Source organism: Psammomys obesus, unplaced genomic scaffold, assembly GCF_907164565.1.
Source record: "Psammomys obesus unplaced genomic scaffold, mPsaObe1.curated_primary_1811, whole genome shotgun sequence".
NCBI lineage: Eukaryota > Metazoa > Chordata > Mammalia > Rodentia > Muridae > Psammomys > Psammomys obesus.
This window is the reverse complement of record NW_026592118.1, coordinates 19,064,481-19,091,476: the sequence shown is the minus strand read 5'-3', so window position 1 is coordinate 19,091,476 and position 26,996 is coordinate 19,064,481. Positions and strand designations below refer to the sequence as shown.

The 26,996-nt window shown below is 37.1% G+C and overlaps 1 protein-coding gene across 1 annotated transcript in view; it reads left to right on the top strand.

The window, feature by feature from the left end:
- The window catches only part of Sema3c (semaphorin 3C), a 132,074-nt gene that overhangs the window by 68,188 nt on the left and 36,890 nt on the right, over positions 1–26,996 (top strand). The window contains exons 3-5 of the mRNA XM_055612903.1: positions 10,592–10,752; positions 11,796–11,858; positions 22,668–22,787. Of these exons, the coding sequence (XP_055468878.1) occupies positions 10,592–10,752; positions 11,796–11,858; positions 22,668–22,787 (344 nt within the window). The remainder of the gene's footprint in view (positions 1–10,591; positions 10,753–11,795; positions 11,859–22,667; positions 22,788–26,996) is intronic.

Sequence of the window (26,996 nt, the reverse complement as noted above, 5' to 3'; positions counted from 1 at the left end):
AAGAAGAAGAAGAAGAAGAAGAAGAAGAAGAAGAAGAAGAAGAAGAAAAGGAAGTAAAGAAACCAGAGGCAATACCAGTCTGGCAACCTCTTTGCCTGTTCCTCTGGCTGTACAGCGAAGGTGGCTTGCTCAACTTAGTTCCATTAAATCACTTAGGTGATTCAGTAAAAAGTGCTTCCCTTCCCTTGATCTCAGCTATTTAAACCTGTGATTTTGTTTAATAAAATGCCTTTTGCCTTTTAAGATTCATGGATTAAAATGGCTATCAGTAAATGGATTACAACATCTCCACACATTAAATGTATGACCCTGATTCATTAATGTTCAGATTAAACCTAAAATTTGTGACACGGGCCATATCCTCTTTTGCATATGCTTTATTTCCACCACCTTTGAGTGTGCTTTTTTTCCCATTTGTATGATAAAAATTAAAGAGACAGTCATGACTAATGTTTACATCACGAAGGCGACAACATTTTGTAAAATAAACTTTGACTTTCACTTTCTGCATTTCTCCTTGAAGCACAGGGAAAAAATGATAAATATTATGTTTCCAGAACAAAAACAAAGATGTGTGACACTGAAGTTCTCCTGTGAGGTGCTCAGATACCATCCCATAAAATGCAAAAATCAAATGGATTCCCAGTGTAGCATGAAGGAAAGTTCTTGCATATGCTGCTGTAAAAAGCTGTGATTACACACACACACACACACACACACACACACACACAGGCTTTATATCTACAGGAAACATAGGTGGTTCCTTTGTTGTTCTCTTGAAAATAATCAAAAGACACTGAAGCACACTCCTCAGGACTGAGTAGTGAACACTGCTGTAGTCACTGATTTTATGTTTTAGACCGTGTCAGGAGAGAAGACAGCACAGAAAACAGAACAGGGCTGTGTATTGCAGACTGAGCAGCGTGTTTAAAGCAAGATGAACTTGTTCTCTGCCACTCTCCAAACTTGTGTTTTGTTTTGAAGCCAAGTGCAATAACTTGGCTAAACACTGAGTCACATTGAACTGAGTAATATTTAGATAAAAATATCTGTCACGTTAGGGCCAATATCTCCACAGCTCTTTGTTCATAATGTCTGGAGCTTTAAATTGAGATAGTGAAATATGCAGTTTATTATATTTTTTCTTGCACTCGGGCTAAAAATGGGCCTTAAAAAGGCATCAAGTGAAACGGTGGTTCAAAAATTTGCAGTGGTTGGGAGAGCTGGGTTCTTAAGTCCTCAGTAATTTAACTTCATAAAAACTGGGTGGTCTTCCATCGTTCTGAAGGAATTAGAGATAGAAAACTTTTGGCAGTGTGCAGCTTCTTTCCAGTTAGTAATTTGCATTTCCTTCTTTATGTAGTTGAATCATTTGTTAGGTGCCATACTAGCAGAACTTGAAATTTTATGTGTACCGCAGAGGTTTGTACAGAAAGCTCACAAGTCTTGAACCTTAATCAGAGAGTAATTACAGTTACATGAACCCACAGAACATTGAAAGACCTCTCATTTCCAATTGATAAAATTATTAAAAAATTATTAATAGGTCAAAATTTACCAGTTTTTTTCTATGTATATATTTTTTCTCTGCAGACATTAAATAATTTGGACATTCTCATTCTTCTCTATGCTCTTAATATTTCATAAAAAATAATCTCATCCAACTTTTTTATTAGCTGAAACTGCCCTTTTAAAACCTCATACATGTTTCTCCTGCACCTTCTCATGTTTTTTGTTTGTTTGTTTAGGATTTTTTTTTATATACCTCAAGTGACTTTGGAACAGTTCAGCAGCCTGAGTTTGATGTTTAAGAGTTTGCATCTTCACAGGCTGTTTGTGACAATCAAGAAACGTGTAGATTTTCTTTTGCATATTGATGGATTCATGCTTCTGCCTACCAATCCAAATTGTCTTTGCCCATCCCAAACATGTCTGACTGTCCTTCGACTCTTTCTATGCACATTTTGTGTGCTCTCTAGAAAATGCCTTTGACTTTATTGACCTGTACTTGTCTTCAGGTCACTGTTTGCCAGATACTTCCTGAGTCCCAATAAAAGGCACCTATCCTTGCCTTTAAACTTATTTTTCTTTTACTCCATTTTGCTCATTTAATACTGTGAGACGTAGTGTTGAGAATGTCTCAGCTAATATTTGTTGAATGAAGAAAAGACAAGTGCTTCCTTCTGTCTAATTTGGAAGTCTCAGTCTTTGCCCTCTAGTATTTCTGAGTTATCTTGATTACAGTGTGTATGTATCTCTCCCAGACTGCCTTCTCTAAGGATATTAAGACTTTCTTTCTTTCTTTCTTTCTTTCTTTCTTTCTTTCTTTCTTTCTTTCCTTCTTGGTTTTTTTTTTGCACTAATCCATTGACTCAGATATCATCTGTTCAAAGGTGAAATGAATATGCTTCAGATAATAATTTGTTGTGCACTGTCAAATGCATTATAAATAAATGCAGCCTTTGTGCATAGAGGCCCATGGCAAGAAGTACCAAAGACTTTCATAAAAGTAAACTGGGCAGACCTTACCCACCATCTGAGACCTCTAGCTTTTATAGCTATGAAGTATGCTCCCTGTAAGATCTCACTTAAAAGTTGCCATGTGTCCAAGGAAGCCTACTTTAAATAATGTAAAACAAACCAATATGAGGAAATGTGTAATAGACAAATAATAAATGTTGCTCTATTGCTAATGTTGTCACAGTGGGAAATAGAAGGGAAAAGAGTCATATTTCCTTTCTAAAAATTTGTTCACCAGAAAACTGAGATCCAGTTATCATCCCTTCCCAAAGGGCACACACACACACACACCCTTGTCATTAAGTTTGTCCCACCTTTCAAGGACTTTGAATATTCACAATTTACACTATGTCCTTCATGACCTTATTTGTAATTGTTAGTTAATTCCTTTTAAAAGTAACAGAAGGAATAAGTATTCTACAAACCTCTAAGATAATAGTAAGAGCATGTTATATTTAATAGAGGATTCATCGTTAAAGTGATTTCTAAATACAAGAACACAACCTTCTTTGTCTTTGTTACCAAGCTTCTTCAGCTTTGCTGGTGACCTTGGGGCCACTATTGCTCAACACTTTGCTCCTCTGTATCTTTTACAGAGGTGTCCAGAGCACTAGAAAGCAGCTTTCAGGAAAAAGTGCTTCTCTTTGACTGGTTGGTTTCTGTGTTCACGTCTCAAATGGGTATGCTGAAACAGGTACCCTCTGAGAGAGAAACATGAGTGTTGATGACTCAGTAGGAATAGGTTCAGATTTGACTCTCTTTTCCAGAAGTGAGGCCCTGCCCATTAAGAGCCTCTGAAGGCATGTGGGAACTGAATTTACTTCAAGTGACCATGGACCAACGAGAACCCTAAAATTTGTACCTAGCATCTTTCAAACCTCCTAAGTGAGCTTAAGAAAAAAAAAAAAATCAGAAGTTAAGATCCCTTACTGAATTGAAACATACAGCAGAAATACAATATGAATTTGATAGAAAAAGAAAAAGTATTGTTATTTGCCTCATTTATCTTGAAGAAAATACAGTTTTAATGCTATAGCTATATTTCTAAGAAAAAGTTTTAGAAATATTTCTCAGTCCTATGAGATTCATAGAAGAATAAAAAGTGTATTAGACTTTTAGATATTACATAGTGATATAAATAAGTATTTGTAATGGGTGATACAATCAATACAGATTAAATTGTTTTCGTAGGTATTTTATTGCTACAGGGAATATAGAGCTCATTCTGGTTATTAAATGCCTTAGTTCCTTGTATTACAGTTATGACAAAAAAGCAAATTAAGAAGCAAAGAAATAGTTCCACTTGTATTTGAAATAGAAATATGCCATCGTCACAAAGGCATGGCAGCGGGCACAGGAGGCTGCTAGTCACAGTTCACCCACAGCTGGGAAGCAAAACGATAGATGTTTCTTCTGAACTTGCTTTCTCCCTTTGATTCAGCGGGGGGAACACAGCCCTAGCTAAGGAATGCCACATTTAGTGCAAGTCAGCTGGCCTCAGTTAGCCTAATCCATATAACCCCTCATGGACATGTCAGAGATTCACCTATTCTGTATAATTCCTCAAAAGCATCCAAGAGGCTTGGCTCCTGCATGGTTCTGGACTGTGGCAAGTTGACAACACCAACCATCCCACTATTTAGATCATAAACGATCTAAATAATATGATTCTCTGTTGAATTTTCTAGATGCTGCGTTGAAGGCATATATATGTGTGTGTGTGTGTGTGAGAGAGAGAGAGAGAGAGAGAGAGAGAGTAAGTCAGCGTGGACAATCTATGACTTAGAAGTTCAGCCCCAGCAGCTCACTGTTGAGTTGTCACTTTCCACACTCTGTTCCGCAGATACGTTTTTTTTCCTCTTCACAATAACGTCTTTAATAAAAATATTAATTTTCTAAAACTTGATGCTATTTTCTCATTTTATGAATTCATGACCCAAGTTTTAGATTACAGACATTAAAATACCTTAAACTGATTAGCAAAGAAAAAATGAATAAAAACTTTTGTCTTGTATGTGGAATCTTAAATTCAAAAGACAAAGTATATTTTAGAAATCAGGGCAGTTTTCTCTTCTAACTTCCAAACATGGGGTTCTATTCCTTTGCAAAAGTTCTGCAAGAAAGAAAAGCCCAAAGGAAAATAAGAGAATAACAGTAACTCAAGGCCGGTCCTGATCAGAAAACTCAAGTCAGTTTTGACAACTCAGCCTAATTGAACCTACCTTCAAATTAGTCTTTTTTAAATTCACTTTACATTATGTTGTAGCCTCATCCCTCCTTCCCTCCCAGCACTGTCCTCCCTCCCTCCCCCTTCTCCTCCCCTCCAGTTCACCCCAGCTCATCAAGTTGCATCAGGACTGAGTATGTCCTCTTCCCCTGTGGCCTGGCAAGGCAGTCCTGCCAGGAGGAAGTGATCAAAAGCTGGCAAGTGAGTCTGTTTCCAGTGCACTTCCCATATACTACAGGATAAGCCTACCATGAAATATAGACCCAAAGAAGATAAGTGACATGGAGAATCCAAGGGAGGATCTCACTTGAGATAGAATAGACAGAGGTAGTGGCTGGAGAGAGGGAACAAGGTAGGATTGTGGGCACAGAGACTTAAAACGGTGGAGATCAGACCTGGGGAGAGCAGGGCGAGAGGACAGAAGGCCTGTAGAGAAGAGAGAAACTGAAGGTGTGGGCATCTCTGTGACAAGCTGGAGACCTAAATCAGGGTAGGCTCCTGGGAGTATATGAGGGGCACTCAAGCAGATACTCGCAGTAAGAGACTGAAGTGAACACCCTCTACTAGACAAGTCTCCTAGCAGAGGAAGGAGAACACATCCACCCACCAGAACTTTGACCCAAAATTTACCTGCCTACAAGATGTATAGGGATAAAAACAGAGCAGGCAGAGCAGAGATTGAGGCCAAGCAATAATTGGCCCAACTAAAGACTTACCCTATCTTTAAATATTTATTTGAGTTATGCTTATAGTTAGAAAATGGCAGGAAAAAAAATCTTGTGATCAAGAAGAATATCTCACAGCTTGAGGCACAAAAAAAGCAAGGCAAATTTGAACATTAAAAAAAAAAAAAAAAAAAAAAAAAGGCCAGACATGCAGGAACACAAAGAAATTAAATTACACTAGTAGTGAGAACTGAGTTTTTTACTGAGGTAATCTAGCTAGTGCATACTAGGCCTTGAAGGCCAGGTTAAAGTCTTGGACTTGGTTCCAAATGTAATAGAATGCCATTTGAGACAGTTATGAAGTGGGACCTTTAAAGTACACTGAGCTCATAACTTGCCTTTGAGACCACGGGTGTTTTGAGAATCAAAGGGGCATTATTGGCAATTACACTGGAAAAACAGGCACAGACTGGCTCTGTCTGTGGCAAACTAGAGTGAGACTCCTTCTTCATAAAGGCTCCTGTATGTTTGCTAATCTTTTCCCTTATGCAATGCCTGGGAAATCCATTTTGCGTCACAGTTGCCTTTCCCTGGCCAGGGTCACTGAATAGAACTGTTTCCCTTGGTCCTTTTTTTTTTTTTTTTTTTTCATACATGTGCTACTTTAGTTCCTCTGCTGTAATCTTATTCATCCATCAATAAACAGAAGAAAGACCCTTTTATCTTCTGCACGAACCATGCCTGATCATACTGTCTGCAGCTAGCCTCCGGGCCCTGGCAGAGGGTAAGGAGGAGTGTATCACATCCCTAAGATATGACTGACTTGGGTGCTAGTTGCCTGCAGTGTGGTCTCTGACTTTCCCAAAGTTTCTTTTCCAAAGAAAATTTGAGACACCAGGCATTTCTATTGCTTCTTTAATTCTGATAAGAATATGCCAGAACTCCAAGGGTGGGTGGGGTGGGGTAGGGGTGTCATTATATTTGGGAAAGTGTCTGGTTCTGCTCACAGATTAAGAACTATACTTGTCTTGCAAATATGCCACTCCTGTGACCTTGCTTAGGATGACCAGTGAAATTCCTTGAATTTTGATGGCTTAGGGGAGGTCCTAGGGCCGAATACGGAAGGAAGCTTTGAACAGAAAGTGAGCTAGGTGAGTGTTTAAAGCTCCCTTCCTTGCTCTACTGATGAGCCCACAGATGGCTGCTATTTACGGCTGTTAATTTTAAGCAAATGTGGTTTTAACAACCTGCCTGCTGCTTTCTGTTTACATTAGGAATTAAGAACTATAATTTTACTGAGCTGCCCTTTCAGCTCTTTATCTATTCTTTATCTATGTTTTTCTAAAAGGACAGGTAAAATTCAGTTGGTAACCCAGTTTCAAAACACTGAGTCTCAAGGAGAGAGGATGGATCATAAAGCCTTCTCCATTTAAAACATCTGTCTAAGATAAGACATCCAGGAGAGGACATTATCCTGTTAGAATCATTTTCTCTGAAGTAAAAAGCACCAAAAGCTTTGAAATTTGCCCCGTGCTTTCTGCCTACGGCTCAGTAGAGGTTTCTGCCAAGCCTCTTCCTGCAGGCTAACTCCATAAAATAATAGAGCAAAGGTGAGGTTTTAAACTGTCACATGAGCTTATCGTCTTACCTGGATCATCGGTTTGAGTGACATCTCTAGCCTACAGTGTTAAACAGGCCATAAGTAAGTGCTGAATAAATAAACTGATAGCATAGCCTGAGCTTTAATGGTAATTAACAAATGACCATTATATCTGCATCTCATCGAGACAGTCCTGGGAACTGATTTTCACTGCAGTAATTCTTTACTGATCAGGGCTTTTATGAAAGACCAAAGACAGACAGTGTAGTATTCTTGGTGAATGATTTCCCTTAGTAGGAAGCATGACTAACGTTTATCATTCATAACATTTATCTCCATTCATTCTACCAAGATCACATGTCAAAATATATGAATGACATTTTTAATCAAGAGTATTCTTAACATTACAGTTGCAAGGCCCCTCGAAACTAAATTATTAATATTCCTGGTCAAAATTACTTTTCTTGTGGTTAGGGATATTTGATTACTGACAGACAACGATGGGATATACACTAATACATATTCTCCTTGCCGGAATGGTACGTTAAATGCTGCGAACTGAGGAGCTTTTCTTGCTAGGGGACCCTGTTGTTCTCCCACTTAAGTTAAAATCTCAAGACTCACAATGGTTTCTATTACGCAGAAATGTTCATCTGAGCATGCAAATGTTAGGTAAACGCATTATTCTGGAAATTTTCCCTGAAAGAAGCTTGGCATAAACGGCATTACGGTAATTTTCCATCATGGACATCTACTATAATGGAGCTATCAGGGCAGAAATATTTTTTTTTTTTTTTTTTAATGTTCTTTCTCAGGAGATTTTCCCAGGAACTTGGAGACTTGTGCTGCCCTTTGTGGAGCCACTGGGCTTTTTAACTTTTCTAACCCTACATACTGTGTCCTCAGCCAAGTTCATTCTCAATCGTTTCAGCACAGCCTGAGAAACAGTGCTGTGCCTCTGATAAACAAAATGATGTTGCCATTATTGGCATTTAAAAGAAATGCAAGGCACCCTCATTCTTTGCCATGCTTAGAGCAAGTTCTTAGAGGATCTGAAGAGATAGCAGAGTTTTGGAGGCAATTCTTACAAAAGAGAGCAGCTCTTCCCTTCACTGTGGTCAAAGCATTGGATCAGTCGTTTCCTGTTAAGAGTGGCAAAGCCACTGAACTATGGCCACTCAAGTTGGATCTACATCGAAGGAAAAATGCAGATTCTTCAGCTGTTCCTTTTAGGAATGAAATTCTCATTGCTTTGAACTCTCGCTCCTTTCTCCCTCACTGCTCCAAAGCTCAGTTGTCACTGCTCATAGTAATTTAAGTAGCGTTTTAACAACAACGAAGAAAACAACACCCCTAGGCTTCTATCACAAAAGTGGTAGTTGCAGAGTCAATCTTCCTGGTTAACAGCTGTCCCTTGTCAATGGGCTACAGACAATTAACTTTAAAGATACTTTATGGTCAAAGAAGATAGATAAAACCCTCAGACCAGAAAGGTCTTTACGGTGCTGTGGTTACTGCTCACTGTGGCCCCGAGTCTCGTGTATGGCTTTGTTTTCTGATAAAACAGGTAGAGGAGAACTGCAAGCTTAGTCTTTTCTTTTGCAGCTGAGAGCACATCTTTGATTTTATTTTAATGCATACAGGGGAACAAAGTGGTGAAAAAAAATCTAAGGAGAGAGGAAAGATGGGAGGAAAGGAATGAGAAAATGGAAAGTATTTGGGAAGCCATCTACACTGTGATTTACATAAACTGTATGAGGCAGGTGAGAAAGCGACAGTTTAGGACTATAAATACGAAAGATAGTACAGTTAATAAGAAAGCCTAGTCAAGGTTCCTTAAAAAGCATAAATGTTTTAGTTGTGAAGTAGCCTGGCATTTGTGCTAGCTCATGCTTTTTCCTGTAATTATTAATCCAAAGTTAATATTACTATGACTAATATTATAAGTGAAATTTTAACATTTTCACTCATTTTAAATATCTCAAGATATTAATCCATTTTGTTTCCATTGAAAAATTAATGAGAAATTTTTGCAATGGGTGTATGTGTACATGTATATGTGTGTGTATATATTTATATAAAACAATAATCATAATAAAAAACAGGCTATTATTTGGATATGCATAGGAGAGGTTGGAAGGGGACACAAGAGCAGGTGGAGAAAAGATAAGAGGGAGTTATATAATTATATTTAATTAAAACACACACACACACACAAAAGAAAGGTGCTTGAGTAATCCATGAGCAAGGCATGCAGAGTCAGTGAGTGATCATCACAACGTCATGATTCCTGCCTCAGCTCTTGGCTAATGTTTCTGTTTTGGATTCTGTCAATGATGGATTGTCACATAAAAGCATAAGATGAAATAAATTATCTTCTACACACAGACAGACATCATAAAAACTAAACTGTTACTCACTGAAAAAGGAATGGAGGCACAGGAAGGTTAGTTTGTTTATTGTTAGACACAGCCAAAAATGCCATTTTGTTATCATTCTGTATTGATTGGCTAAAACTGCTTGAAACGTATTATGGCAGTCATTCTGAAACGGTAAACTGAACAAACTGGTGAAAACTGTCTGCTTTGTGTGCCCATGAGGTGTGTCTGAATTCTCATAGGTGGGATTCTTGACTTCCTATAAGAATCTGTATGATTTTTATCTTACTGTAAGGCAAACAGTAGCCTTTAACAACTCTTCTAGAGCGATTTGTGTTCTATGCCTACAAATGTAGAATGAATTATCACTAAATCAAAATCTTTAGAAAACATTCACTTTCAAAGCTTGTCACTGTTTAAGATCATTATCACAAGAGCAAAGAAATTTAGGAAAGCCTGAACAGAAGTCTTAAGTTTTGCAGAAAACCTTTTGTCCACAGTCGAAGCTGCATGTATGGTGAATGTTGATGTTTCTTACTGCCCTGGTGCCTTCTTGGATTTCAAAGTTCAGTTCACAGGCAGATACTCAATGTAAAGGAGCTTAATGAACAAGAGTCACTGATCGTTGGCAGGTTACAAATCTGAGGATTCAAATATCTGAATTTGTGCTTTCCTTTCAACATATTTATGGGCATATTCTCAGCATTTTGATCATTTGTAGATCTCTGCAGTAGTCTCTATCTGTTGCAAAAAGTTTATTCGAAAAGGAGTGAGAACCATACTAAGTATTTACAATGTACTTAGAAATTATGTTAATTTAGGGAAATGACATTAGTAGATTTTCCTCTACAATCTGTGGGTTCTCCAGCCACAAGCAGGTGGCAAAGTTTATAGTAACAGGTATGAATTTCCTTTTACTCCATAGGCCTCAAGTCTAGTTTCACAACTGCTGGTTATCTTAAAGATATAAGATATATAAGATATAAGATATATATATACACACACACACACACACATATATATATAAATATATATATATATCTTAAATATATAAGTAGCAATGTGGAAAAGGTACTATGATAGAAGAAAGGTTTATATTTATTTTTGCTTTTAAGGTAAAATTTCTCTAAGAACTTTCAGTAGAATTATAGAATTACAGAGTAGGCCCACCCCGTTTAACCTTTCTTGTTCCCTATTTCAGAGCTTCGAGACACCAAGACCTCTGAATACTTCAGCCTGTCCCATCACCAGTTAGACTACAGGATATTACTAATGGATGAGGATCAAGACCGGATATATGTTGGGAGCAAAGACCATATCTTGTCCTTGAATATCAACAATATCAGTCAAGAACCGTTGAGTGTAAGTTTATCATTGTCATGAGGGAAGTCGTGCCATTATAGGTGTTTTTAAAACTTCAAATACATTGAAAGCAATGTGTATTGCAGTAGATAAATAGAAAATACTAGGCACGTGAACACACACACACACATACACACATACACACACACCAAATTACATTTTACTTCATAACCGTAAAATATGTTTAGTTCAATTCCTCCCATTTGGTTTCAAAAGTTTTAAAAATCAATTTAAACTATGCAAGTGAATTAAAAAAAAAACACTTCTCATACAAGAAATCATGTATTCAAAAGAGAAAAGAGGGAGTTGAGGCGAAGTTTACCATGAGAAGCCTGGTTAGAATAAAAGAATAAGTACCATGCCATCTATGTGTAATCCACAGAGTATGAGCAATACAGCTACCAGCTGCACAGATATTTGAATAAGCATAACTTGCACTTTTCATTATATTTTAGAGTAAGAAAGCAAAATTAAGCACCAGGAGGAAAATTGTGTAAACTCTATATAAGTTTATTATAGGCAGGACACTTTGCAATTACTATATTAAAGGCTGATGACTCAGAAAGTATTTATCTCTGGCAGACATGACTCAAGACAGCAGTGATTTTGAATGCCAGCACTGTGCTACTGAGAGCCTCTGGTTTCATTTCGTGTGTTACATTGTTGAGGTACTTGGAGACGCACTAAAATAACAACATAAACGTAATTCACTATGATATAAGCAGTTGATAAAATAATAAGTCCAAATGTGCATTGGGCTTTCACCTTTATATTTAAAATGACTTAATTTTAACGTACAATTATAAACTTTTATGTATTACTGAACAGGTTTTGCTAGAGAAAAAAATTGATTCGATAAACAATAAGCAAATAGAATAATAACACGATAGTCAAATAACTTGAATTCAGAAGGTAAAAGAATAATTTTGAGAACAGAGATAGTAACACCTCAAAGAAATCAGGTAGTCAGGAGCAAATGAAGACTACTGGGTTACTGTGTACCTAGATGAGATTGTGCAAACTTTATTTTTCTTTCTGAATAGGTTTTCTGGCCAGCATCAACAATCAAAGTTGAAGAGTGCAAAATGGCTGGCAAAGATCCTACAGTAAGTACCTGCATTCTGCATGTACACACACACACACACACCAACTACTTAGCCTTCAGGTATGTGGAGCTTGAGAACAGCAGCAACTGAGATTAGTGGTTTTGGAGATCCTTGGCAGGACAAATGTTGAAGATGTAAACGTGATGGGAAATTTTCGTACCATCTGTAACTTTAGAATTCCTGATTAGTTAAACTCTCCTGCCTTGCTTTCATTATTTAATCCAAACACTTGTCATGGTGGATTTCACCAATAAATCTTGTACCAAGTGGCTCCAACCTGCAGAGTTCTCAGCAGGCTGCTGGAATAACGATGGTGTGAGTGTCTGGAGTTACTCCCAGATGTCACGGGAACTACTCCTAAGATTCCTGGTGAGAAATTAGTCATGAGCCTGCATAGTCTAGATAAATAAGTCAACAGTGATGAATTGTACATTTGTTAATTAAAACAACCACAAAACACAATCAAAGAAGTTATCCATATTGACAAATGTGCAGTGCAACACTTGGGCAAATTGGATTCCCTTAAATGGACTTCAATGGAAAGAGTCAAGCAAGGAAACTGCATTGATTTCTGTGAAGGACTTACAACCATTGACATTAAAGAAATGCATAGAGCTGATCTTTGATGAACACAACAATGCATATATATATATAATATTTATATACATATATATATTACCTTTTTGCTTCAAATCATGAAAAATATCATAATGGAACTAGGATCAAGAATATGCACTCTCACAAATAATTTGGTAAAAGCTTCTTCCTCTGTTCATTTGTCCGTATTCTCAGTCATTTATTTGATGAAGAACATGAAACACTACTTGCATATCTAGCAGAATTTTAGTTACTAAAAACATAATTTGTGTAAACACAGACTTAGTTTTGCACTTTTTCATTATATGTAGTTGAAAAAAGTTGACCTCTTTTAAGTGAGCAAGAAAATGAACGCAAATTAAGGAATGCAATAGAAATATTTGTTGTGTAGAAAATCTAGTGTATTTATACATACACATTTGTGTTTGAGATCATATAGAAGTAGCAGCCTCAACTTTGTGTCCAGAAAAGTTTTACAGAGCGCATTGCAGTAGAGACAAGAGATGTTATAAGCATCAATGTCTGTATGGAGCCATGAAACTAATTGCTCTAAAGAGGTATTGAGATAGGCCAGTTATGCAGGAGACTAATCCATAATGGCATAAAAAAATTAAGTCTGACCTGTCTCTCAAGACAGTCATAGATATAAACTTCTGAAAAGACTGGAGAAAGTCACAGTAATAGAAGACTATAGGGCAGTGGTTCTCAACCTGTGGGTAATGACCCCATGGGAGGTCATAGGTGTCACCTAAGACCTTTGAAAGATACAGATATTTACATTACAATTTATAACAGTGGAAAAATTACAGTAGTGAAGCAGCAACAAAAATAATTTTATGGGTGGGGGTCACCACAACATGAGGAACTGTATCACAGCATTCGGAAGGTCGAGGACTACTGGTCTAGGTTGAAAGATCTCTGAGTGTTATCCCACAAGTGTTCTTGCAAACCATTATCAGGAGTGACTCAGACCCAAGTGGTATATTTTCAATTTTATATCTCACCCAGTTAACAGAACTTAAAAGAGGGAGAAGAAACATGGCAATTCACAGTCTATTGGAAATATAAAAAGTGAAAATCCAGAAAAAAATTTGATGGCCAGCCAGGGAAATTACAGAATACAGTGCAGTGCTGTGGAAAAATGGTGATTTCCTGAGGCTATTCTTTCAATAATTGGGCATGAACTGAACAATTTCCCCTATTCCCTAATGAAAACATTTTCTTAGTGATGCATGTCTGATCATGTCTTGCCTTTTATCATAGCAACATCCCCTAGCAATGGTACTGAGGTTCCTGGTGCCTTGTTCAAGAAGGATTGAATTTCTAATTCATCACAGTTGGTACAGGGAGAATACGCAGACTGCAGATGCTTTTGTATATTCAGTTTCCAAAAAAGTTATCTTGATTTTTCTAAAGTGTCCTAGTCAAGTCACTTGACCCATTTCTACCTTTGGTGAAATAGAAACCCGTTGTTATTTGCTTTGTGATAATTAAAACTTATTTGGTAAAATCTTCAATATGTCCTTACATTTTGCCATGATTTTATTGTGTTGTAATATTAAGCATGAATGTTGTTAATTCTTCTGTATGACCAATAGCTATATAGTTGGGAAGTCATCCATGGAGAGATCTATTCTATACATTTTGATGACTAAGCTAGAAGATTTTGCTTTTCCAGACAAAAATGTTGAGTTCTTGGAAATAATAATCTATGAAATTCTTTCAACTCTTTACTATATCTGTGTAGAAGAATAGACAGTCTAGCAAATACATCTCATGTCCTGTGAGTAGATGTCCGACATGTAAGAGGTATATCTCTGCCCTTACAGAGACCTTTTGTAATTTTGACTTCAAGAGAAAAGTCCAAAGGGAACAAAACAATGAGCACTAGGTAAAATCAGCTTTCTATAAACAATTTATTTTAGTTTACTTCTCAGTGATGCCAAGTGTTTGCAAATGTATACACAGTGTTGAAGTAGTTATCATTCAAAAAAAGAATATTTCACATTTTAAAAATAAGGAGTCTTATGGAAGAAGGGAGGAATAGAAGGACATGGAGGTGGCAGGAGACCAATAAAAATCCTGAGCCCAGGGGGTCCTGCACAGACTGATACACCAACCAAGGACTAAGCATGGATACAACCTAGACCCCCTGCTCAGATATAGTCCATAGGCAGCTCAGTCTTCATGTGGGTTCCTGAGTAAGGGAAATAGGAACAGCCTCTGTCATGAACTCGATGGCTGGATCTTAGATCACTTGCCCCTGGCGATACAGTCTTACCAGGCCACAGAGGAAGAGGATTCAGGCAGTCTTAATGAGACTAGATAAGCTATGGGCAGAGGAGAACTCCCCCTTTCCATGGGAAGGGGAAGGGAGAAGGGGGCTGGAGGAGTTGAGAGAAAGTGCTTCAATCAGGATATAAAATGAATAAATTGTAAAAATAAAAAATAGGAAAAAACAGAAATCTAAAATATAGGAAACTCCTCTCCCCACCAGCACTGGGCTGGGTGTTCTTCCTGTGTGCCCCTGAAACACTCTACCAGTTACTGCATCATTTTTTTTTTTTTAAGATTGGCTTATTTCATATACAGTATTCTGCCTGCGCACCAAAAGAGGACACCAAGATCTCATTATAGATGGTCATGAACCACCCTGTGGTTGCTGGGAATTGAACTTAGGACCTCCAGAAGAACAGCCAATGCTATTAACCTCTGAGCCATCTCTACAGCCCACTGCATTGATTATTGTGTGTCTTGATGCACAAGTTGGAAATGCTATGTGGCAAATGCCATTATCACAGTGCCCAGATCTATATATAGGAACTTCATTAAATGTAAACAAGCTCTGACTTAATGTCGAGTAAAGCAATTAAGCAGGGTACTCTGTTCAGACAGTTCACTAGGCACTGGCAATGGGTCGTGGTAGATGATGAGTTTACTAAGGCTCTAAGATGAACACTATCTACAGCTAATATGTTTATTTCAGAAAATCATCTTGGTGTTTTTAAAGTTATAGTCACCATCTCTTATTAAAACAAAAAGCGGTAGTAAAAATACAGTTATAACAACAGAAAAAAACTAGAATAATTTCATAATTTATGAAAAAAATCATAATTCAGAAATTTCTTTTGCAGCAAATTTTAAATAAAGTTATCTTTTAAGGAGGGGATGGGAAAGTACCTCAGACATCCTTTGTGTTCAATCTCAACACCATATAAGTCCACCATGGCGACACCCACCCAGAACTCTAGCATTTAGATCAGAAGGTTATCCTTAGCCAAAGAGCTAGTTCAAAGTCTGCCAGTTTCCCAAGACACGGGGGAGGAGAGTTAGATTTAGAAGCACTTGTGGGCACAGTGATGGAATTGGCTCAGCATAGATGGTGGTCTTCTCTGAGGCCAAGAATGGAAGCGACACATGTCATTACCTGGCAAGAACCAGGGTAAGAAGATATATGGTGTTATGGTTTCACTCTAGAATACCCTTTACAATCTTATGTTCTGATGACTTAGTATTCATTGTGTGGCACCGTTTTGAAGGTTGTGATCCTTTTTGGAGGTGGGTCCATGAATTTGAAAGAATGAAGGCAGATGTATATATGAAGTATTGGAGAGAGGAAAGGGAAAGAGGAAATGATATATTAATCTCAAAAAATTAAAGAGGCATCTTTGGTATTTATTTTTATTGAAGTCTCTAATACCAAATTTTTTACATATTGGTATCAAAAACAGGACTAGTACTAATCTGTGCAGAACAAATGGCCCAAATCAAAATGTTCCTACTGCTTTTTAATATATTGCATAAAACAAATGTTATTACTGCCATTTTACTGATGCAAAATTTGAACCACAGGAAATCTAATTAACTGACTGAATGATGTTTGGAAAAAGATGAAGCCAAGGTTTGAATTCAGATCGCCTGGCTCTGTGAATTTCATATTTGATTATTATTTATTCCTACCAGTATCTCTCCTGCATATGTGACAACAATGCAATGTGTCTCCTGACACACCAACTCTGGTTATCTCATTGTTTCATGACGTGGAATTCTGTACTCAATGTAATTCTAGGAAATTTACTCCAAAATAAGAAAGTTCCACCCACTCATGTATTTGTTTTAGTTTTTTTTCTTTCTTTCTTTCTTTCTTTTTTTTAACTTTTTCCTTTTTCTTGCATGTGTGTATGTCTGTGTGTGGTTATGTGCATGTGAATGCAACTCCCTGAAGAGGCCAATGATGATGTGCAGTTTAATGGAGCTGGAGCTATGCATGGTTGTGAGCCACCCATATGGCTGCTGAGAACCAAACTCAAGTCTAGTGGAAAAGCTACTGAGATATTACCTCAGCACTATGCCATCATTGTTTGATCATGCTGTTTTCATCTGGAAAAGTCTTCGTTTATGTGTCTTGACCATCAAGATTATTCTGCAAGGCCAAGATGAAACAATATTTCTGCTAAAGCTTTATATAAAGTTCATGTATGAGTGTATTTATGCATGGACATATTAGTATATAACCCTATGATGACTTCATAGATTCTACCACATCTTTGATGTATACATTTTTCTTTCTTTGAAAGCAGAAAGTAGTCTAGGCATTCAAGTGTCTTTAACCCTAGATACAGTGCCTTAACAAATACTTGCTGAGGGGATTCACACAACAGTTTAGTTTAGGAACTGATGCTCTACAGTGGAAAGGCAGAGCTCAAAGATAATGAAAGTCAATGATTAACTGAAGTGTTCAGCATCACTTTTGTGTTCTATTGAGGAAGAGCTGGGAAGTGCACTGATTATCACTGTATAGGAATTTGTCTCCTGATGATGATATTGCTGCTGAAAAGCTAGACAATGGTAGTGGCCACAGTTTCAGTCTGAGGTGAAGAAACTATTTAATCTCTTTTGGATATCAACTTTATTACTAACTTTATTACTAATTAATTTACTAATAGTAAATTAATTAAAGCATTGCTTTGCGTGTAAAGGCAATCAAAGTATATGGATAGAGAGGCCAGATAATGTTAATAACATAAAAAAAAACTAAAGTTGCAATTAGTAACTATGAAAAAAAATGTGGATTCATAATGAATGGGATTATGAGAAAATAAAAAGTATGAATTATTATATATGTGTTTAAAAACATTCCTTATTGTATTTGCCTGTATCAATGTAGACAAATTTAAAATGAGAAAAGTCTCTGTGGTTTATTTTTCTGAAGGGACCTGAGTTGCAAAAAAATAATGAATAAATTTAAAGTCATTATGAAAGATACTGAATGTTCAATACATTATAAACACCGAGTTCCCGAGAAGTAGTAATGGTAAAATATATAAAATAATTATTTTATATCTTCTATTACATATAAAAACCAAAAATGCTGTCCATAATAAATAGACATAGGCATATATGTGAAATTAGTAGAGTTTTATTTTGAATATGAAGATATGTTATTGACTTTTTCTTTCACTATAGCCACAATTTATTCATGTAAATTGTCTACAGAGCCCTAGATAAAGTAGATGCAACCTTCCCTTTTAAAATTTTAATCGAACCATGTCTTATTGGAAGGTAATCGCTATATAATTCCGTGAGTGTGAAAAAACACGCACAGCTCTCTTGCTAACAAATCTTAATAAAGACGTGTTATATACAGAGCACCTTTCAGCTTTGCAGGTTATTCAGGGTATTCTGTTATCATTATTATCATCTCTGGCTATTTAATTAATCTCCAGGTACCTCTAAAAGCAGGTATCTAGACATAGCTCTGTATAATTAACAAAGATTATTAGTCTCTTAACTTTTAAATAAAGTGTATAGTCTGGACTGTAAAGATTAATTTCTTTGACATTAGAATTAACGATTGATTAATGATTCATAGTAGAAACAGCTGCTCAAAATTCCCATTCCCAAAAAGAAATACATACTTGCTGACAAGGAAAGATGAATATGAAACAAAAATTGACAACATATAAAATACATAAAATTTTAAATCAAATTTAGCACCTATTTTAGCACTTTGCTTTATGATACCGTGTAGTAACATAGATACTAGATATTCAATGTACCCAGAAACCATGAAAAATAAATGTGCATTATAGACTATCCAGGGAGAAACTACTATTAAATTTGATATATTTTATAGCTTTTATTAAACAAATTATACTCCAAATGGTGAAACTTCTTTAAATAAAATTCTTTGAGAGAAAAATGACTTTGTGAAGGGGACATCATTCTGTCTTGGACTTGATTAATTTATAATCAGCAAAAGTAATGAGCATATCAGCTGTGGAGTTTGGGATGATTAATTTGGCCACAGAGAACTTACAGACTCCTGCAAGATCACAGTTAATTTAGCAGTAGAGCAATGACACCCTTTCCTATCTAGTTAAACTGGAGCCAGGTGCAAAACAGCCAGCCCATAGAGGAAGAGGATCCAGAAGGTCCTGATGGAATCTGATAGGCTAGGGTCAGACAGTAGGGGACCTCACCTATCAGTGGAGTAGGGGAGAGGGATAGTGGGAGAAAAGTGGGGGAAGGTGGGACAGGGAGGAGACAGGGTGGAGGGGGAGAGGATGTGAGGGAGGGCCTCCAACTGGGATACAAAGTAAATAAATTGTAAAAAAAAAAAAAAAAGCACTCTATCCCTGGGTAGAGAGAATGATTGCATCATTCTTCATAGAAAGCCACAGCTATGCACATATTCCTAGGTGATTCTCTTCTCTCAATTGAAAAAGGTAGCCTTGAGTGCCATAGTGAAATGATAATTTGGAATACGGATGAGCACAATTTTACTTCAAATATGTGTGTGTGTGTGTGTGTGTGTGTGTGTGTGTGTGTGTGTGTAATATTTTAAGGAAACTAGAGTAGATAGTTGTATATCTGTATTACATTTTTGCATCTATTTATTTACTTGATTTGTTGTGTATATATTTGTGTGAGTAAGCACAAACAGGAGTGGAGGTCTGAGGACAGGTTTTCAGAGGTGCTTTTCTTCTTTGACACCGGGTTCTGGGGTAAAACCCAGGCCTTTAGCCTTGGTGTCAATAAACCTTTTCCGTTGATCCGTCTTGCTGGCTGGACGCTGTATGCCGGAATTTCTGAACTTTGATCCTATAAAAGAGTAAGATCAGAAAGAAAAAGAGAACCTCCCCTATCAGTGGACTTGGGGAGTGACATGCATGCAGAAAGGGGAGAGAGGGTGGGATCGGGAGGGGAGGAGGGAGGGGCTTATGGGGGGATACAAAATGAATAAAGTGTAATTAATAAAAAATTTAAAAAAAGAGTGAGCTTGTAAAGCTGCAGAGCATGAAAGTTTATGTAGTACTCTCACATAGGCTTAAGTGAGAGCTGAAGAGTTAAAGTACCTTGCATATAAGCAGCAAGCATGAGGACTAGAGTTCAGATCTATAGAATGCAAGCAAATGCTATCCTGGATGGACTTGACAGCCCAGGCCTCTGCCACTCCATTTCTCAGATGGTGATCATGAACCTCCCAGATTAAGCTGTGTAGGCAGTTTATCCATATCAATAAATTCTGGATTGAACTAAAAGGCTCTGTTGCTGAATAAGGCGAAGAGTGATTGAAGAAGGGTCCTGACCTCAGTATCAAGTCTCCATACACAAACACACATGTTTGAGCATGCAAAAACACGACTACATGTGCCTACACACACATGAAGAATACTCATACAACACAGGAAGTATTTCAACAAGAAAAAAAAACATTTTAACTGATACATGAGGTAGACTACTTAGTCCCAAGACAGATGAATGGAATGAACCAGATGCTTCTCTCATTGTAACTTCGAAGTCTCCTAACAATAACTTAAAAAAACAATAAAGAAAATGTGCACATGAGCACATCTAAGTCAGATTTGTTAGCAAGTTGAGAAGAACGAACTTGAGAGCATTTTTACATGAAGTCTTAGAATTAGGAACAATTAAATAGAAACAGCAAAGTTGCTAAAGATTCACACTTTGTCCTGCTGAGCTCTGAAAGAAGAGAAGACTCTGTTCTGCTCAGTGAAACCTACTGGAGCTCTGAAATCACCTGCTTACGTCTGGCAAATCTCAGTTGAGGAACCTCTTGTGTAATAGTGCTCTATCTCTCTCTGAATAGCCAGGTATTTCAGGATGCCAAATCTCAATATTTGAATTCTTATTTCTTTTTTTTATGGTAAAATTCCTTTATTTTTTATTATTATCATTTATTACTATTTATTCAATTTATATCCTGATTATGGCCCCTCCCTCATTTACTCCCAATCCTACCCTCCCTCCCTCTTCTATTCCCTTTCCCTAGTCTCCTGATAGGGGAGGTACTCCTTCTCTTCTATTTGACCCTAGCCTATCAAGGTCTCTTCAGGACTAGTTGCATTGTCTTCCTCTGTGGCCTGGCAAGGCTGCATTGCCTAATGGGGAGGTAATCAAAGAGCCTGTCACTGAGTTCATGCCAGAGAAAGCCCCTGTTCCCCTTACTAGGGACCCCACTTGAATACTGAGTCTATAGGCTACATCTGAACAGGGAATGTTAGGTGCTCTCCATGCATGGTCCTTTGTTGGAGTATCAATCTCTGCAGGGCTCCCAGGGCTCAGGGTTTTTTTTATTTATTTATTTTATTTTATTTTATTTTATTTTATTTTATTTTATTTTATTTTATTTTATTTTATTTTATTTTATTTTATTTTTGTTCTGTTGGTCTTCTTTTGGAGCTCCTGTCCCCTCCAGGTCTTTCTATATCCCCCTTTATTCATAAAATTCCATGCCCTCTACCCAAAGTTTGGCTATGAATTTCAGCCATTGCTTCAATACCTCTATCAGGAGAGTCTCAGAAACCCTGTATGGTAAGCTCCTGTTCTGTTCCCTGTCTTCTCCTGCTTCCAATGTCTATCACATTTGTCCTTCTGAATGAGCATTGACGATCTTCCCTAGGGTCTTCCTTGTTGTTTATCTTCTTTGGGAGTATAGATTTTAGTATGTTTATTCTATATTATATGGCTAATATCCACTTGTGAACAAGTTTATACCATGTGTGTCTTTCTGCTTCTGGGTTACCTCACTCAAGATGATCTTAAGATACAACATTCAGCAAATGGTGCTGGTCTAACTGAATGTCTACATGTAGAAAAATGCAAGTGTATCTATATTTATCACCTTGCACAAAACTAAAGTCCAAGTGGATCAAAGACCTCAACATAAAACCAGACTCACTAAACCTGTTAGAAGTAAAAGTGGAGAAGAGCCTTGAACTCATTGGCACAGGAAACAACTTCCTGAACAGAACACCAACAGCACAGGATAGAAGATCAATAATCAAATGGAACCTCATGAAACTGAAAAGCTTCCGTAAAGCAAAGGACACTTTCATCAGAAGACAGCAACAGCCTAGAGACTGGGAACGGATCTTCACCAACCCTTTATCTGACAGAGGGCTGATATCCAGAATATATAAAGAACTCAAGAAGTTAAAAAGCAACAAATCAAATAATCCAATTAAAAATGGGGTACAGAGCTAAACAGAGAATTCTCAATAGAGGAATAGCGAATGGCAAAGAAACACTTAAAGTAATGTTCAATGTCCTTAGTCATCAGAGTGATGCAAATCAAAACAACCCTGAGATTTCACCTTACACCGATAAGTATGGCTAAGATCAAAAAATAAAGTGACAATACATGCTGGAGAGGATTGGAGAAAGCTGAACCCTCCTCCATTGCTGGTGAGAATGCAAACTTGTGCAACCACTTTGGAAAGCAATCTGACACTTTCTCAGACAATCAGGAATAGCGTTTCCTCAAGATCCAGCTATAGCACTCCTAGGCAGATATCCAAGGGTTGCTCAAGTATACAAGGACATCTGCTCAACCATGCTCGTAGCAGCTTTATTTGTAATAGCCAGAATCTGGAATCAACACAGATGTTTCTCAATGGAGGCATGGAAACAGAAATTGTGGTACATTTACACAATGGAATACTTCTCAGCTATTAAAAAACAAGGAAATCACAAAATTTGCAGGCAAATGGTGGAAACTAGAATTCTTATTTCTGTCAGTTAGATAAGTGTCTCCAGATTGCATTTACAATTTGTACACAGTTATCCAGGATAGAGCCAAGAGCAGATGTCACCTAATTTCCATCTCCCACATCATATATTAGGTTAGCAGAGCTTCTGTAGATAGGAGTAGGATGTGACCTCATTAACTGCCTTTTCTTTTGCCAGCATGGATGTGGCAATTTTGTCCGGGTTATTCAGACTTTCAACCGTACTCACCTGTATGTCTGTGGGAGCGGAGCTTTCAGCCCGGTGTGCACTTACCTGAACCGAGGAAGGAGGTCTGAGGTAAGTATGACAGTTTCACTTGGTCAGTTTCTTCAGTGTTAATGTCAGAAACTTGATGGTATTTTAGAATTAAAAATTTGAGAATATCAGGGGACTAGGGAAAGAGCATAGGGGGAGAAGTCAGAAGGTGGGTGGGGCTGGGAGGAGACAAGGGAGGGGACTGCAGTGGGGATACAAAGTGAATGAATTGTAATAAATAAATATATAAATTAAACTAAATTACAACTTTTGGCAATATTATTGATGGTAAAATATTTTCATATTTTTAAACACATGAGTATATTTTCTTTTTATTTTGTCTGTCAAGGCAAGATAAATTGCACTCCTTTGGCATTCAAATTAAATATGTTTACTTGTTTTAAACATACATGCTGGAAAATTTTAAAAAATCTTTAATTTCATAATTGTATTAAATGTAAGGCACTAAGGTACAGAAATTAGAAATACTTTGTTTATACATATTTTCATAAATATATATTCATTCTCATTTATATTAACTTGAGTACACCCTTATGGATATATACTTTATGATATGTTTGAAGCAGGATATTAAATGTTTTGGTGAAAAATAACTTTACTAATTGATAAACCCTGCTTTCATTTAAAACTAACATTACCCTATACTAGTTCATTTTCACCGTACACTTTTTTGCTTAAAGTCAAGTTATTATGGTACGATGTTTGCTAAATACTAGTCAAAAAGCTAGTTAATGTATAGGCAAACACAATGCTGGCTAGGCTGTAGCTATAATGTCAGAGGCTGTAGCTGAGATGTCAGAGGCTGTAACTGTGATGTCAGAGGCTGTAGCTGTGATGTCAGATGTCAGGACAGCTTTTTAGTCAAGAAGCCATGCAGAAAACCTAAGGAGCCGTCCCCATTTTTCATACTGTTGGTCACCTGCCTTATTTCACCTAACACCGTTATTTTAGAAACTGAATTATTCAAAATTATATTTAGTTTGTTATTTAACTAAAATTTAGAATGCCCAATATCTGAGTCATGTCTTAACTGGCTTTAAAGATCTCAGTTGTGGGGAGAAATGCTTATAATGCTGTTAATATTCTCTTTGAAGTTATTTTTCTTTAGTAAGAACCAATGCTATAGTTGGGTGAAGAATCATCTGTACTCAATATTATTGAATTTAATTTTATGCATATAATTTACATATGCTCATATATAATTTGATGAATAAAAGTCCTTAAGGATTAACTAAATAATTATCGTTGGACTTCAGCTTGATTTTTTTTTTCCAAATGAAGCTCAAAATGCTACTGCGATATTAATATTTTTAAAAAGAAAGCTGGACTACTACAGAGAATGCCATTGAATGTACTGAGCTGATCATTACGGCCACATGCCTGTGATCACCAACTAATTAAACTAATGCTGTAGATGTTTGAAGTCAGCCAGGCACTACCCTGAAGTCCACACAGCCTCCGTACAGTTCAACAATAGCATGACACTTTTCAGAACATAGATTTCAAATGAAAGAGTTTTCCCACTTAAAAGTCACCCACTACTCACTGAAAAAATTTAATTAGTAGGCCTGTCCAAAATAGTCTCCTCTCGAAAACCAGCATGGAATCATTATAATCACCTTGTTAAATTGAAACTACACTAGTCTCTGTGTTTCACAGGCAGGAGGCATTCCCATCAATTCTGTCTTTTAAATAGCATGTGGGCATCTTAGCGAATAATTCAAGTATGAAGGAATTGTGGTTTTTAAGTATATGTTGTATATGCTTGTCTTGATAATAAATCTTAGTCAACAAATTTAAACATGTCATTATTTTATATGTTAGAGTATAACCCACAATGTAAACGTTCCTGTTCTCACTGGTCACACTTAAATTGGTTTTAAGTGTGGTTTTAATTGAGTTTAATCTTTATATGGGATGGGGCAATGGGTCTTGAAAATAAAAAGGATCGTGAAAAGGCAAAGAGGACCTGTGAATGGTAATACCTGAGCTGTGAAAGCAGGAGCTGAAGAAAGTGCTCAGTGGTTGAGTGGCACAGGGGCAGGTGAACGGAGTCAGGAGAAGCTTAACCAAGTATGTGTGGAGATTCCATGATAAAACCAATTCAAAAGTTATTGAAGCTGAAAATAGTCATAATGTAAATTCAACTGAAAAAGACTAAGAAAAGAAGAAAGGATGTCAGATGAACTGGGGAAGAATGGGGCTGGGTTCTTAGAAAGCAAGTGAAGAGTCTCATTTCTGCTTGAAAATAGGTTATTTATATTTTACTGCATGTTTTACTGCATGTCGACTATAACTAGACTGTAATGAAGACCATGTATTGAAGAGTGTACTGTGTAATGGAGGAGTGGCCCATTAGAAAACACCTTGGACCTAACTATTTCATCAATTCCTCCACTGCCAACACTGGCTGATCTGGGGACATCTGTTCCTGGCCCTAGAATCACAACCAAGATTATTAAATTTTATTGTTTTTTTTTATTTTTATAATTATTTTCTTTGGCAAGCAGATGTGCTAGGTGCCAGAAGGCTGAATTTGGATTCTGTTTTTATCTTCAATCAACTGCTATTGCCTTTGATATCCTCCACCACAGCAGACTTCACCCAACCCAAACAAACTGCTTTTATTGTCTTTGAGTAAACAAAACTACTGAATATGGATTTTCTCCTTATTTAATCAAGCCATTTCTCACTAGTCTCTAAACTCCAATTGTCCCCACAGAATTTCTCTTACACTTTAATTGTTTTCACTAAGACCATTGAGATCACAGAAGGCTGGATGATTATCTTCTAGTGCCCAGACTTTATAAAATTAAAATACAATTACATAATTTTCCCTTTCTCTCCTCCCAGATACTCCTCACATGTCTACTTCTCTACTTCTGTCACAAACTCTCAATTTCATGGCCTCATTTTCTTTAACTACTGTACTACATATATATATATGAATAAGCACATATATACAACTTGCTGAGTCCCTTCAGGGTTTCTTGCATGTGTATGTTTTTAGGGCTTTCCTAATTGGGATTAGATAATCAGAGGTCTTACCCCAAGCAAAACAAACTCTTGCTCTCAGTAATTGTTAGTCATTTTCATCTCTTTATATAAAGTTAAGGTCCTGGGAAATTTCCCCTATATGAATTGGGATATCAACTCTGGTTGCAAAGTTTCAGATATTGTGTAGGCAGCTGTGTTGGAGATAGCTCATGGGTGTAGCTTCTCTATCATAGCAAGGAGGCTCAATCACATACAAGACCTCCCAGTCTTTTGGCTCTTACAATCTTGCTGCTCCTTCTTTCATAATGCTCACTAGGAATCATATTGTGTGTGCCATCAGTGGAGGCTAGGCAGCCTATGATCGGTTCTTTTCTTCATTTTGTTGTGATTTTTTTTTTTTTTTTTTTTTGTAATGGTCTCCTTCTGCTGCAAACAGTTGGTGATTTGATGCAATTCTTGTCCCTGGGTATAAGAATAAGTACTTAGAGGGCAGATAAACATTATACTGGTGTAGAAAAGTGGAGGTAGTGGGCTCCCCTCTCAATTCCATGACCCCAGTAACCACGTGAAGTTGTGTAGGTATAATGCTAGGCATAATTTCTCTCCTGTCAACATGGCTAACATTCAGTCCAGTTAGACAATTGTTGGTTACCCCCAAGATAAGTGACACTATTAATACCTTTAGGGATATCTTGCCATAGTGGTCATTGCTGTGGTTCATAGGAATTACATCTGTGTAGTACGAATGATTGCTTTTCTCTCTAAAGAGTTTGCACATCACTTTCTGCTACTGTGAAAGCAAGTTCTCAGAGAGGGGCTTTCATGTCAGTTAAGCATGTTGCATCTTCAACAGTAAAGAATTACCTTCAACTTCTGAAAGGCAACCAGGGTTAATATCAATGTTCTATGTTGTTTGGGGGAACTCTTACACTCTCCTGACCAACAACTCAAAAGAGTGTTTCAGCTGAGCGTGGTGGCACATGTCTTTGATCCTAGCACTTGGGAGGCAGGCAGATTTCTGTGAGTTAGAGACAGTGCTGGTCTATAAAGAGAATGAAGGACAGCTAAGGCTACACTGAGAGGTCTTATCTCAAAAAAAAAAAAAAAACCAAAGCAAACAAACAAAGAAACAAAAGAGAGAGAGGGAGAGAGAGAGAGAAAGGAAGGAAGGAAGGAAGGAAGGAAAGAAGGAAGGAAGGAAGGAAGGAAGGAAGGAAGGAAGGAAGGAAGGAA